The sequence below is a fragment of the Phaethon aethereus genome, assembly GCF_964289735.1.
Source record: "Phaethon aethereus genome assembly, chromosome: 2".
Lineage (NCBI taxonomy): Eukaryota > Metazoa > Chordata > Aves > Phaethontiformes > Phaethontidae > Phaethon > Phaethon aethereus.
Window position 1 is genome coordinate 14903217 of NC_138582.1, and position 15339 is coordinate 14918555.

A 15339-nucleotide genomic window follows, 5' to 3' on the forward strand; every position below is an offset into this window, starting at 1 on the left:
CGGCTGAGGGAACTGGGGTTGTTCAGTCTGGAGAAGAGGAGGCTGAGGGGAGACCTTATTGCTCTCTACAACTACCTGAAAGGGGGTTTTGGCGAGGTGCGTGTTGGTCTCTTCTCCCAAGTAACTAGTGATAGGAGGAGAGGAAATGGCCTCAAGTTGCACCAGGGGAGGTTTAGATTGAGTATTAGGAAAAATCTCTTTGCGGAGAGAGTGGTCAAGCATTGGCACAGGCTGCCCAGGGAGGTGGTGGAGTCACCATCACTGGAAGTGTTCAAAAAATGTGTGGACGTGGCACTTCGAGACATGGTTTAGTGGGCATGGTGGTGTTGGGTTGATGGTTGGACTTGATGATCTTAAAGGTCTTTTCCAACCTTAATGAATGATTCTGTGACAAGTCTCCACATAGCTGCTGAAATTCAGCAGCCGCTCTTGTGCACTTTTTGTCCACCTTCACATCTATGTCTGTTCCTGCTGTGTGTGTTACAGCAGCACATGCCACCCCAGCGGAGACTGCGGTGTCCGTATGGAAACACAGAGCATTTAGACTGACTTTGCAGAAGAAGCCTGTGGCCAAGCAAAATGTGAATGCAGGTCTCCTCTGGTGTCATCCCAGGCCCAGCCATCACCTTGCTATACACAAAAAAATTGGGTTTCATCCCTGCCATACATGAAATATTTTCTGAATATGGAAAGGTAAACCAGAGAGGTGCATATGGGAAAACGTGGGGCTTGCAGTTCATGGAGTGAGTATATGAGATTTGCAAGTAGCAAAAAGGATGCTTCACCACACTTGTGTTTGGTTTTTTTGTTAGAATATGTTCTCCTTTTTCTGGTTTGTACTTGAAGACTTTGATCTAGAGGCACAGCGTGTCTAGGAAAGAAAAAAAAAACCAAAAAACCAAGTTTTCTTCTGATATAAACATTAACAACTTCACCAACTTGAAATGGAATTCCACCTGGGACTTAAGCAGTGACCTCAGCTGAGATGAGCAGAACATGGAGAGGGGGCACTGGTACCTGTTGCTTAGAGTTACCTGAACCCAGAAGAGCAGCAAAAAATTTGCTGATTCATTTTATTGTGGTGGGAGATTTGAGGAGTACTGAATTTTCTTTTCTCTGGTTCATCTAGATTTGATCTAACATTTTTGACTTTGAAAAATGACTTTGAAAACTTTTTTAGAGTGAATGATGATTTTGTTGTTCCACAGCACAGATGAATGCACTTTGAGTTGTACGTGTGCAAGTAGGAACCAGAGTGAAGAAACTGTAGGGCAAGTGCCAGAATTATGCAAAATTCTGGCTAAGAAGCTGGCCCTAACCGTCGTCGAAAATGGTGCCTGTAAAATGTATCTCAGATGATACTTAAATTTACTCTTGCAGAAGTATTTCATGTTATGATATGTCAGATTTTAAAACCTGTAAAACTTGAACAAATCCTTCACTTAGCTGCCTGTAAGGAGCATGTTTTTTTTCTTTTGTTTGTAATTTGCCGTTATACTCATGCTTGGTATGGCACTTGCTTCATCTGGATTAATTTCCGCAGCCTCTCTTCTTCCTTTGCAAAATTTGCTATTACCATTTACGGGACAGCGTGTTCTCTTTGACACCTTCCAGAAGTGCCAACTGCCTGTCGAACAGCACGTCATCAGCTGTTAAAGCCCGATCCAAACCCCAGTGAAATCAGGGAACAGTAATGCAATTCAGGGTTTTTAAGGAAAGGAAATATCTTTTATTAGATCAGCTGTTACAGTTGGAAAAAAACAGACAAGCTTTCAGGCACACAAATCCTTCTCCAGGTCTGAAATAGCAGCAGTATTGCTTACACCAGCATTCCTTAGCAGTGAGACAGCTATGGTCCCAGCAAGGTTTAAAAAAATGTGATTAAAAGTGTGTGTATTGCAGGGCCCTTCTTACTGGGGAGGGCTTCCCAGCAGGATGCAGGCAAACAGCATTCTCCTCTCTCCCCTTCCCGGAAAGCACCCTAGAAACACGGGACGCATCCTACAAGGAGAGGTAGAATAAGGTCACTTGTTCTTGAGAAAAAGTCTTCAATACCTTGTGACCGAGCCACATCTTCTCTGTAGCCACCCTGCTGTTGGGAAGGATGGAGGCAAAGCTGTGGGCTTCGCTGTGCAGGTGGTGACCGCAGGATCCATGCTGGAAATTCCGGCTCCTGATGTTCACAGCTGTCCAGGAAATAGTTGAGGGACCAGCTGGCCAAATGAATTTGAGTCCCTTTCTTGTGGTTGCTTTACAGGCAACGGTGTTGCCCAAAGTTGCTGGAGTCACAGCTGACTGACCAGCCACCTAATAAGAAGGCTGGTGATTAAGAAAGCTAGACGGGATGGTTCTGCACAAAAAGCTGTGAGCAGCTTCCCGTAGTCTCTGGATTCCTTGTGGTCACAGAATTGAAAAACAAGAAGTAAGAGCCCAGCACACTGCCTGCTTACTGCTCCGGATGGTGGATCTGAACATCCTGCTTTTTCATCCTATGAGAGATTTCATGTTTATCTCCCTTTTTCTTTTCTGGAAATCTTGACGAGTATGTACTAAAATCTTTCTAGTCACAGAACACAGGCAGGTGCTCAAAAATTAAATGTCAACATTAACCATAACATTTATTAAATGTTACCATTGACTGTAACATTTACTGCTCTATTACCACTCTAGGAACTGGGGTGTTAACTGCAGTTAACAGTGGTATTAAGAAGCTGAGAATGCTTTTTGCTTGTGTGCATATTTCCATGGTAAATGGGCTGCAAGGACTCTGGATTTTGCATTCTTTCTGGAGTGTATTAATAGGTGTGTTAATTATGCAGCTTCTCTATTCAGCCCTATTTGAAAATGAAAGATTGCATTTCAAGAAACTGTCACCACAAGAAAATTGTGAATAAGTATTGAAGCTTCTGAAGAAATTAAAAGGATGAACCGTTTATGACTTTAAGTTGATTAACACACAGACATGAACAACCAGTGAGCAAGTACTGCTGCAAAGGAATATGTTTACTGGAAAAGCTTAATTCAGAAGGAAAAATACCTCTCAAAAATTATGCAAACCAAAAATCTTAGTTTAAGACCTGCTTTGGGCATTGGTGTTCTGGTGCAAAGCTATCTTACAACTGTCTTGAAAGTCCTTAAAAGTTTAGAATCTGTGTGACCCTGTCTTCATATAAAAGTGCTTCAGACGTGGTTCTCAATCTGAATCCATCACTTAAGGCACATTGTGCTTAAGGATCTCAATCACCATTCCTGGCTGTGCCACTCCCAGCCTGGTCAACCCTTGACTGATCCCTTTTATATGTTTCTCCACGCAGCGATGTGCCCAGTGACACACGCCTGTGGCAAGTAGGCTGGCGTCAACCATAAAACATCAGAGACAGCTGCTTCTCTTTCCCAGAGAAGGTTTTAATGGAGCCATGCCGACAGCGAGATTCTCTGGTGAATCTCAGAATTTGTTTCATTCCCTTTAGTACCTAGCCAACATGTTTGGGTTTGAAAGCATGGCTGTGCGTGTTACTGCACAATGGGGTTTCTTTTACCAAAAGGAAAAATGTTGAACTTGTCTGTGAAAGACAAGAGGTTCCTTCTTACTTGAAACTAATATCCTTTTGTATTCGCATCTATTTTAAGACACTTCTATGCTGCCAGAGTAGAATAAGCAAAATCCAGGATCCATACTTGGTCCCCATAATGGTAATTGTGTAGCCATGTGGACTACCACATGTCTAACCTGCAAAATATAATTCCATATCTGGATTCTGCAGCCAGTAAAGGGCTCTGATGCCCCAGTCTTTCGGCGTCTTCTACGGATGGGTTTGAAATGTAGATCCATCACTGAGTCAATGCTTCAGATCAGTGTTGGTGAAACAGTGGCACAGGTTGCCCAGGGAGGTGGTAGATGCCCCATCCCTGGAAACATTCCAGGTCAGGTTGGACGGGGCTCTGAGGAACCTGATCGAGTTGAAGATGTCCCTGCTCACTGCAGGGGGGTTGGACTAGATGGCCTTGAAAGATCCCTTCCAACCCAAACTATTCTATGGTTCTATGATCAACCCCAGGTTTAGGTTGGATATCTATAAATTGGCATCTGTAAAGCTGGAAGAACAGCATTGAGGAAGGAGAAGCAGTAAAAACATGAACTGCTGAGGAAAAAAGCATCTGCTCCCAAACCACTATTTTTTACTACCTGACACTCTTCTTTAATAGTGATGATGTTGCAGCTTTTTTCACTCATGAAAATAGAAACAGCAGCAGCAGTGTCCAGCACTTAGGTTAATGTGCCAGCTACACATGAATGGTGCACTTTATAAATATACATGTAAGAACCTTTCATGCATACCACAGCTAAATAACAGCCAGCTCTGTCTCGGTGTTCTTCCACAACTGCATTTATGGAGTAGCTGTAGTAAGGGAAGGCTGCAAGGGGGGCTGGAAATGGCAATGCTAATGAGAGCAGCAGATGTCATTGCACTTTACTCCATTTTTGCTGCAGCTGGTTATAAATTCAGGTGGGAGATGTCAAAAAGCCAAAGTAAAACTCTCATTTGTCCGTTATCTCGCCTGGGACTTGACATGTTCATAACATCAGGCTTTCCACGATGGTAGCTTTGTCTCTGGTTGTTTCACTGAGATTTTGCTCTCTTTCAGGTGCCAGGAGACAACGACAAGCACTGGAAGCCGGTGTTGGTGGTGTTGACGGAGAAAGACCTCTTAATATATGAGAGCATGCCGCGGATGAAGGAAGCTTGGTTCAGCCCGCTGCATACCTATCCCCTGCTAGCCACCAGGTACCTGTGCTTTTTTATTACAACTGCTTCAAGAGTGGTGAGAAGGGCTAAGTCAGTCCGGAACAGGTGTAGGTGGTGCACAGCTATATATCACACTTGAAATGTCATGTTTTGAGAAGCAGATTCTTCTTCAATGGGCCGATGTGCTCAGCTTAACTCTTCACTTCTCCCCTGTTTCAAGTTCTGGCTGAGGCTGATGGCCAGAAGCACACCAGAAGGATTATGGATGCATCCGTTTGGCCCAGATCCAGAGGCAGGTGTGCTGAAAAAGCCAAGAGCTCATTCTCCTGAGATTTCTATCTCAGTGTGCAGACCTGAGGGATTGGCAGAAGCACTTGAATTTCCAGCCACTCCTCCAGGCTGAGAAACATGGAATTGTTGCCTTGAGTTGGACATGCTGGTGTGGTAGTTCTGCACCACCTGTCTGGAGCTTTGTGGGGCTTGCACATATATGACAGAGACACTTAATTTCAGCACAGCTTGTGTTCCTGCTCTAGGAAACAAATTTCTGGCTTCTTTTAGCTTAAAATGGTGAGCTTGGAAGACACATTCTTGAATCTAGGTTGGAAATAACCATGTGCATTATTTTGAAAGTATCCATCAACACTAATTCAGAGAGAGCTTTCCCATGGTTGTCTTTATGCAGTGAAAACTGCTTCTTGATGTGGATCTTAATCACATTTCTCTGCCAGTAGGGCCAAAGGGCTTGAGAAAGAGCTGCTGTTCCATTGTTTTGGCCTTGCTACAGGCCTCTTATTATACCATTTTCAATGAGTTCCCATTCAGAAGGGCTGGTAGCACATGGCCAAAAGCAGTGGGTCTCTTACTGCACTTTCATTAGTTAATTTTTGTTCTTGGTCTCTTAGTTCTCTCCCCAAATGAACTTAGACTTTGCTGCTAAATCATTATATTTAAAAAAAATAAAATTGAACTCAGTGAATTACACTGATGGTCATTTTGTCCCAGTCTATCTACTTGTGATGGAGCTTTCAGATTTCCTGGGAAGCTGCCTTCTGACTCACTCTTTGTTATTGCAACGTGAGGTGAGAACCCCATGCCTTGCAGCTTGCAGCCTGCTGCACATAGTGGCCCTGAAGGTTGGCAATCCCCGGTGGCAATTCCCGATGAAAACTCCGTAAGGTGTTGGAGCTGGAGGCTGCGTCCAGCTGTGTCACTAAAGCCTTACGTTTGTGAAGCAAGAGCACCCCAGCAGAAAGTGATGCATCTCCTGCCCAGTGCTTCAGGGTGTCATCTGTACATGGACCCAAGTTGTCCTCCTCACAGTGACTGGAGACCCTGCAGCACACTCTGCCCTTTCCTGCCCACACTTCGGCATGTGTAAAGAGAGCCCTTTGGTGGGCATCGCCAGCCCTCGTCATCAGTGACCACTAATTCACCAAATGAAACAATCTAAGTCCTCGTCTTGGAGAGCCTGTTACTTAATTACTTTTTCTCAGGAGTTGAGATTTGATGGCAGACTGGCTTGCCTTGGGTGGGGATAGTCATCTCCTTGTCTGGTGGGATTCCCGTGTGAGTGGAAGAGCATTGGCCTTCAGGCTCAAGGGGAATGAGGAGTTACTTGACACAGGTGTCAGGCTGCTGAAGGGTCTTTACAACTGGGAAAATGGTCTGTAAGAAAGACAGGATGCGGTTCAGAAAGGACAAGCGCAAAGTTCAATGCTAGGGAACACTCAGATGCGCTGGTTTGGGGTGGAGAACGACTGACAAAATAGTTACTCTGCCAGGAAGCATGTGGGCAGTGTGGCGAAATTGCTTAAATCTACAGTGTTATGTTGTTGAGAAAATAAAGACAATCATCTTGCGTTATAGCAGAAGTGGTGTGTGTTGGGTAGATGTAGTAATCTAACTTAACTACAGAGCATGAGTAAAGCCTCAGGTGATACAGGCGATAACCAACTTCACATGAGGCATTGCGCTTCCAAAAAGATGCCAGTTAACTGTGGAAGGTCTAGAAGAAAGCAATGCAAATGTAGGACCTAGAAAACAGTATCAGTAGGGCAATACTTAAGAAACCTTGGTTATTTAATCTAGAGAAGTCCATGGAAAACTTGTCAATAGTTTTCATGTATGAAGATGAGAAACCAGGAGGAGGACAGGGGAGCACGTTCTCCAGGTCCCTGCCAGATACAACAGGACATAGTTGGCTGCATTTGTGGCAGGGGAGGTTTGGGGTAGATCTTGGGAAAAACTCGGTGTGCGGGTGAGGTACTGGATTAGGTTCTCTAGGAAAGGTGTATGATCCTCACCACTGAGGACTTTGAAGGACAGGTAACACCTGTAACCCTCAGGAGCATGTCGGCACAGTTAGCCCTGCTCTGGGAAGGGCGATGAGCTGGGTGACCTCCTGACAACCATTCCAGCCCCATCTCTGTGATTTCTTACTAGTATCGCTGTGAATTTAACACTCAGGGAAAAAGACAGCAGACATACAGAACTTGACATTCAGAAAGGAGTCACAATCTGATAAATACATGAATCCCCAAGGTAAGCATCTTACATAAATTGACAGATTCTCTAAATCATTACACTTGCTGTTTTGGATGATTTTGATTAAAACCCTGCAGGATTCTGCTTTTATGATCTGTCATACCGAGTACAGCTATACCAAAAAAATATACAGATTTGCTGGTGGTATTGACTGCTGTGTTCATGCTTGGTCAGTGATTACCCTCCTCGTGATGGGGTTTTTAATCCCCTCTGTGCATTGATCAGTGCAATTTAGAACTTTTCACCTGGAAAGTTTGCAGACCACATGTTGTAATCTTCGCTGCTCCCATCTTTCATTTTTTTATGAGTCCTTGGGAAAACATTTTTGCTTAGCTAATGCATATTTGAAAAGCTGCTGAAACTGGAAAACTTCAGTGCCAGATACTGTACAGAGTCGTGCTTAATCTACCCAAGACATAATGAGCAGAGAAAATTGGAAAGTGGTAGAAGGATTACAATCTTCTTAGAGCAGAATTTCAGCATGCCCTTTCTGTTTGGTGATAAGTTTGCCTTCAACCTATGGATGCTATTAAGACCTAAAAGTATTTTCCAGTCAGTCTTTCCCAGCTTTGTGCGGAATATAAGTAATAGCTCAAATAAAACTGAGATCAGGAGATTTAAGTCGTTCCTTTAAATCTCTGCACTGGGAGGCATAGCAGCTGGCTCGTAGCCCTGACTCCAAGGACCTTTTTGTCATAATCTCTGTTTCACTGTTTCCTTATGCCTGAATAACAGTGCCTCCCTCTAGCATGGGAATGGGGCTTAAGTAATTACATCTTAAATGTTTGCCATCAAATTGAATTATCTATCGTAGCCAGATATGAAATGAAAAAAACTAATACTAAAGCAGCCCATGCTGGGCTCTGATTAAAGATCAGGTGAGTAGCTTTTGTGCAAAGCTGAGGTCTGTAACCAGAAAGTATTAAAGCAGTTTGATAGTTAATGCCATGGTAAGTTGGGTAAGGAGCTTGGGCACCCGTTAGTCCTCAGTGCCAGCGGAGAGAGGGGCAGGCGGGGAGCGCTGGGGTCCCTGAGCACCCCAGCGAAGGTGTATGAGGTGGCATGCAAGCTGTGCAAGTTACCCGCTCCTCCTCCCGGCGCAGCGAAGGTGGCTGTGGCCCCCTCCGGGGCAGAGCTTGGATGAATTGCCAGCATGTGCATAGATTTCCAATGAGTACAGCCATTCCAGAGCAGGTTTCAAATGCTAAGTCAGAGTAGGGAGGGGTGTTAACATAGGAAAGGTCAGATGATAGAGGCTTTCTGCTGGGCAGAGCTGCACGACTGCTGATGCACTTGTATCATGGCCTCTTCTGAGACAAATCTCAGGTGAGCAGCTGAACACTTGCTTTGAATGTCAGTGCTGGTCTCGCTGTCCTTTCTGAAGAGGCCATTAGAGTTTGCTGCTGCAGAAAACGGTTGAAACTCTTTTCATAGCATTAGGATGAGAAGCAGGTCCCAGTGCGTCTCACCCAGTACCAGCACTTCACGTTGGACCGTACCCATCTTGCTGTCACACATTTGCAAAGAATAACGCCAAAAAGGTCCCCAAAACATAGAGGGACAAGGGAGAAATTGGAGAAGATTAGAAGTGTCTCCCTGGCTCCCTGGAGCATGCCAAGAGTTGCATTTTACAGCCACCACCTGATCTACGCGCTGTGCAAACAGACTTGATCGTGACCAAACTTCTCCTGCCCTCTTGCGGCTCTGGCTGCTCCGGGGAGGAGAGTTCGGGCTCCTGCGCGCTCGCAGACACCTCAGGAATCTCCACAGAGCCCAGTAACCTTCAGGGACTGTGGGTGGGTATCACCAGAGCCGGCCCCGGGGTGCCGTTTCGGCTCTGGGACACAGGGTGCACCGTGCTCACAACCTCCGCTGCAGTCAGTGACGGGAGGTGAGGGGAACCCTTCCGTGACATTTCTAAGACTAGTCTTTTGCCCTTTAAGGTATTTTTGTGGTCTTTAGGATAAAATACCTTTTATGTAAACAAAACAGCTCACGTGAATGCGACTTTATTATATCTTGGGAATCCTTCAACCTGTACCCAAATATATCAGTACTGACAGCTGATACGTAAATACAATCAAATGTTCCCCTGCATATTTGCCTCGTTCATGTTTAACTGCATGATTTTCCAAAGCACAATCTGGTGTTATATGATAGAAGGGGATTTTCAAATAGTGAGACTGAATTTTTAATAATGAGGGGATAATGCAAATATGAAGGCAGGCAAGAAACTATGTTCGTTAGTTGTGTCCACGTACTTTAATTTGTAAAGTACATCTTCATTGTGTCCATATGCTGACGAACCTGCAATGCCAGTGCTCTACGGGTAAAGCACAAAGGGGAGCAGGAGGGTGGATTTGAAAGGAAATAAAACATCGGAACCATCTGTCACATACTCAGTTTCCCAAGTATTAGAAAACAATTTTTAGCACAGCTGATGAGCGCTGTATAGAAGAGAAGGGGTGACCCAGGGAGAAGGTGGAATAGTTTTATTTCTAATGACAAACTTGATGTGATTTTCCAGGCTGCTTTCCCGCAGCTGTCCGTGTCCCCGCCGCTGGCAGAAGGCAGCGTGAGCGCAGCAGCTCTGCTTGCGTCTGAGCGACCAGACGGGGCCGGGCAGCAGCAGCAGAATTCACTGGAAATTTCAGTGCCCAATCTCCTGCCTTAATTATCAAGATGCAGCTTCTCCTCAGAGTTTGCACCTCCTCACGCCAAATCAAAGTGAATAAAAGTCTTACTGCAGCCTTCCAGTACTTAGAAGAAAGATGGGGACAGACGTTTTAGCAGAGCCTGTAGCGATAGGACAAAGGGTAGCGGTTTGAAACTAAAAAAGGGCAGATTTCGACTAGATATAAGGAAGAAATTTTTCACAATGAGGGTGGTGAAGCAGTGGCCCAGGTTGCCCAGAGAGGTGGTAGATGCCCCATCCCTGGGAACATTCCAGGTCAGGTTGGACGGGGCTCTGAACAGCCTGATCGAGTTGAGGATGTCCCTGCTCATTGCCGGGGGGTTGGACTAGATGGCCTTGAAAGATCCCTTCCAACCCAAACTAGTCTATGATTCTATGAGGTTTTGGGCTGTTCGTTTGCCACTGACTCCCTGACTGCAAAATCTGCCCCGGCTGCAGTTAGGAGGCCCCAAGTATCAAGGCTGAGCAGGGTGTTAACACAGCCTTTCTGGGGGGAAAAAAAAGCACTTGGAGCGGGTCGGGGTGCCTCTCTGGAAGAGACTTTCCTGCCCAGACACAGGGCAGGGCAGCTCTGCTGGGATACTCTGCCCCTTGCCTCCTGGGGCCTCCTGGGACCATGAAATCAAGGCAGATGCTCAATTCCAAAGGAAGTTACCACAGACCTGAGCATGAACAAATCTTGCAAACCTTCTGGCTGGGTATGCGAGAGGGACGTGTCTCTTTGCACCAGGCACATCGCAAATGTCAGCGCGGACTGCCAGGGCATTGGTGAGAATTTCAGATGCCCTATGGTTAGTGTTTCAATAACTGAAAAGCTGAAGTTGTGCTTTTTCTTTCCTTTCTGCTTTTTTTCCCTATTTAAAACATCTCTGTTTAATGGCATACTTCTGCAGCGTCAGCTAACTGTTCTTCCAGATGCAAAACAATAATTTGAGGGTGAATTAGCATGCAGTGGATGATTAGTATAATCTAATGTTTTATGCTTCAGCACAAGTATTCTACTACCATGCTACATACTTACTTTATAGTCTCATATGAAGTATATTGTTTGCCTATAGAAAGGGACAGGAGACTGAAGACAAATATATTTTTCAGAAAAACTTCTGTGGTTTCATTTTGCAACTCCCTCAGAGGGTTAGTGCTTGGGTCTCAGAGAGTGATGAACTCTGGATTATTATTTTCATCTGAATCAGTGTCATGTCCCTGAGCGAACTCTGTATTCACTGTCCACGCTTCTGCAGGAAAAAAACCCAAAAGGACAGTCTTAAAGAAGAATTAAATAGTATAAGGTGTTGATTTTCTCACACAAAATTATTCCTTGCAATTAGTGTTTGCCCAGAGGAACAAATTTTTCCTGGTCATGGGAGAACAGCTGTTGATTCCAGGCAAAAAAAATGTTAAATGCAGCAAAATGTGAATTTCAGATGACAAATAGCTGCAGCATTTTGTGTTTTGCAGGTTCCTACGGGAAAAGTATGCACAAGACAGTACTTTGGCATTTGTGTATTTTACAGAACTTCTTTCTTTATCTGACAGCGTTTACCATTGAATTTGTCTGCAGATATTTAAGCTTTATGGCAGCTACAGCCCGACAGTAAAGGTCGGATTCAGCTGCCTCATCTTGAGTGAGCGCTTGCATCTGTGCACCAAACCCCGTCACAACAGACCAGTCAGTGATTTCTCTCAGTTCCTCATCCAAAGGGGCGTTTTCTACCATTTGTTAGGAATTTAGGGCCCGCTGGGACATCCCCGCCATCACCTGCATGTCCAGCTGCTTCACTACTTGCTGCTTTGGACCTTCTCTCTTCCACATGTCGCTTCAAGCTCAAATACGGAGGAGATACGAGTTCTCATGCTCCCAGCCACGCGCGTTTGGGAACGTCCAGAGCAGAGCTGTGCTTAGGTAGGGATTTGGGGGCAATGCGCTCTGTCAGCGTTGTAATTCCCTGATGTGTTTTCAAATCCAATTGCAGGTTGGTCCATTCTGGCCCAGGAAAAGGCTCACCGCAGTCGGGGGTGGATTTGTCTTTCGCAACCCGTACCGGTACAAGGCAAGGGATTGAAACCCATCTGTTCAGGACGGAGACAAGCCGAGACCTCTCACTGTGGACGAGGAGCGTAGTGCAGGGCTGCCACAATTCTGCGGAGCTCATCACAGAAATCACCACATGTGAGTCACACCCGCGGTGCCGCGTCTCCACATCTCCGTGTAACACTCGTGGGTAGTTCAAGCTCCTCCTGCTGGGGGTGATTCATTTAAAAAAATGTGCATATTTAGGGTTCTCTGTGTTTAAAATACTGTCCCCTTGGTTTCTGAGCCAGCCCCAGCTGGTGTGGTACCTGTGGCCAGTGAGACAGTCACTGTCATTCTGACTTTTGGTCTTGTTTTTGGCATGGTGTTTCAGACACAAGCCTGTAGTCAGCCATGTAGGGCTGTGTGTCATGGAGGAGTGATCGTCAGAGGTTCGTCCAGAAACCCACAGAAAAGAGCATTTTTCTGAGACTCAGGAGACCCCTGAGAGCCTGGTGGGAGGCAGAGGAGGACCAACACATTCACAAGCGTGAATTGGTCAGTTATTCACCCAGCTCTACACACTTGAAAAGGGTAAAAAATACAAATCAGTCCAAAGCTACATTTTGATGGGTAGTCATTTCTCTCCCTGAACATCAGGGTGTCACTTCTGTACCTAAAGAATCCACTGGAATAAAAGTAATCAGCTGCAGATGCTCTGGAGCGATGCCCCGTTCAGCCAGGTAGCTGCTAACCTGGGGTGGCTCTGGGGCTTTGAGGCTGTGCCTTTCTCTTGAGTACCCCCAGGATTTGGGGGTCCTTCTCCCACTAGCTCTCCAGTTGATAGGGCAGTTAAAGTTGAACATTATCTCCACTCGTTGCCTAAAAGTGTGAGAGCAAGAGCCAAAGCACAAATCCACTCCACAGTGAAGGGCAGTGCTGAGTTCGTGGAGACAGTGACATCGATGCCTTTCTTTCCTAAAACAGGAGGAGGGCATCAGCCCTTCTTTTATCGTGGTGCTTTTATCCCAGTGCCAAGGACTGTCCTTGGCAGGGTCGTTCACAGGAAAGTGGGAGAGAAGGGAATTTGGGATGTGAACACCTAAACTCTTCCATTTTTTAATTTGGATCCTGGCCTGTGGTTCTGAGCTGAGGGGATGATGCAGACTTTCTGCTGCAGTAGCTATTATATACAATTATCTGGGCCCTGTTTCAATTATGACACTAATGAGGACTCGGGAGTGTCTTCAACTTTGTCAAAATACTTCAGGGAAACCATTTACAGCTTCCTGTTTTGTCGTGCGTTGTGTGCCTCACGCATTGATTTTGGCTATGTACGTCAGACGTAAGAAGAAGGGTAGCTGTGACTTTGTGAAGGCTTGCAAGGAGGAAACGCCAGCCTGAACCTTCTTAAACTTCGTTGGATTGTTTTTGTGTCAGCACGTAGAAATACGCTGCCACATGAAGAATGCAGTGAATAACTGAAAGGACTGACATCAGTACCGCTACTGCCGAGCACAATTTTAGTCTGTGTGTTTATAGCAGAGTTAAAAGACCTTGCTTGGACCTTGCACAGAAGCCATTCTGTTATTTTTCCAAATCTGCAGGTTTACCATTAGAGCATGATTAGCCCAGTTTTAGGAAAGGTCACTTTGTGCAAGATAGTGTCAAGGTCAAATGTAAAATGCAGGTGTCTGCAGCCAAATGGAATTTATTGCTTTTAAGAATGTTACAGACTAAATTTTCTCTCCTTCTTCAGCTTGCACATATAAAAGCCAGGAGTGCCGTTTGACCATCCATTACGAACATGGATTCTCTCTTACAACTGAACCGCAAGATGGTGCCTTCTCTAAGACAATTGCACAATATCCCTACGAAAAACTGAAAATGTCCTCAGATGATGGGATAAGGATGCTTTATTTAGACTTTGGAGGAAAGGATGGAGAAATTGTAAGTACTGTGTGTAGCAGAGGGATGCACATTACCATCTCTTTGGTGCTCTTTCAGGCTGTGAGGGTGGAGAAGCACTAATAACAGCTGGCCAGTACAGGTTCCAATACCAGTATCTAGACACTGTGCTTTCTAGTACAGCGTGATGATCTGGCTTTAGAACAAGATAAACTAAAAGGAGACATAAAATGGTACAATCATGCAAAGAGGGATGGAAGATTTCTTATATTTAAGAACAAACTGTTCTCTATGTAGCCAGATTCTAGAATTTGTATACATATCCATTTCACTTTTTAAATGATTGCCGGTAGAAGAACTTAAGAATATTATTTATTCCAACATACACATAGGGACTTCATGTTACGACAACAAGCTATGTTTTAGACATTTCTGAACATCTAGCTGCTGAAAAAAATTGAAGACTACAAATGTAGTGCAAACTGTCTGCTTAGGCCTCTAAGTTAGCTGTCACAATGCCTAAAAATAAGGTGCTTATTCCTACAAGCGGTTTAGATACCATAAATTATGCATGTAAACATGGTCTTTCCTGACAGATTTTTTCAGCATTTCCTGAGCACATGGGGTGCTCAATTCTTCACGTCACCGTTGATAAAATACACACTGTGAACTGCTTATTGTCAGGCTTTCAGAGGGGAACTTGTTACTAGCTCTCAATAAAGTTGATGCATGACTGGTGGAAAGGCAAATCTGGTTTGTTTTGATGTGAACCTAGTGTTGAACCTGCTGTCCACACTGACAAGTCTGTCATGCTTAGCAAGCACGTGGTGAGATCATCTGAAGCACGACCATGGAAAAAAGAAGTCTCAGTTCAGTCTTGCTGCCAGATGTGTGGACACAGGAGCAACTGCAGCATCAGCTGAAGGTGCAATATCCTGGCTTCAGCTGTGACCAACAGCAGATGCGTTGTATATTGGACATAGCAGTCCCGCCACCATCCCTGGTCAGAAACAGCCTGAAAAGATGGAGTGTGTGAACCTCTTGGAAGACTTCTTGCAGCATCTGACTCAGTTTTCTGCTGCTTACCCAGGTGGATGCAAGCCCAGAGGCACCAGGATCTCATCTGCTCTCAAGATGTTTATTACTTACTTTTAGTAACCGAAGTATGTGCAGCTGTGTGCAAAGGAAAGACAGTATGTTGAAATAAAGGGTTATTATTAATAGAAGTCTGCTGAAAATACCGGAGAGCAGTTAATCAAGTACTCCATAAATGATTGCTTATTTGAGCTGTAATCTAATTTAACCATTCTCAACTTGATATCTTTCTGTACTTTCAGCAACTCGACCTTCATTCCTGTCCAAAACCAATTGTGTTCATCATTCATTCCTTCCTGTCGGCAAAGATTACAAGGCTTGGCTTGGTGGCATAA

General features: G+C 44.9%; 1 protein-coding gene across 1 annotated transcript in view; it reads left to right on the forward strand.

Moving 5' to 3' along the window:
* SNTB1 (syntrophin beta 1) overlaps nucleotides 1–15339 on the forward strand; it is a gene marked incomplete at both ends in the record, with an annotated part of 116073 nt that extends 100734 nt beyond the window's left edge. Inside the window, 4 exons of the mRNA XM_081996628.1 lie at nucleotides 4648–4787; nucleotides 11964–12160; nucleotides 13761–13951; nucleotides 15247–15339. Coding sequence (XP_081852754.1) covers nucleotides 4648–4787; nucleotides 11964–12160; nucleotides 13761–13951; nucleotides 15247–15339 — 621 coding nt within the window. The remainder of the gene's footprint in view (nucleotides 1–4647; nucleotides 4788–11963; nucleotides 12161–13760; nucleotides 13952–15246) is intronic.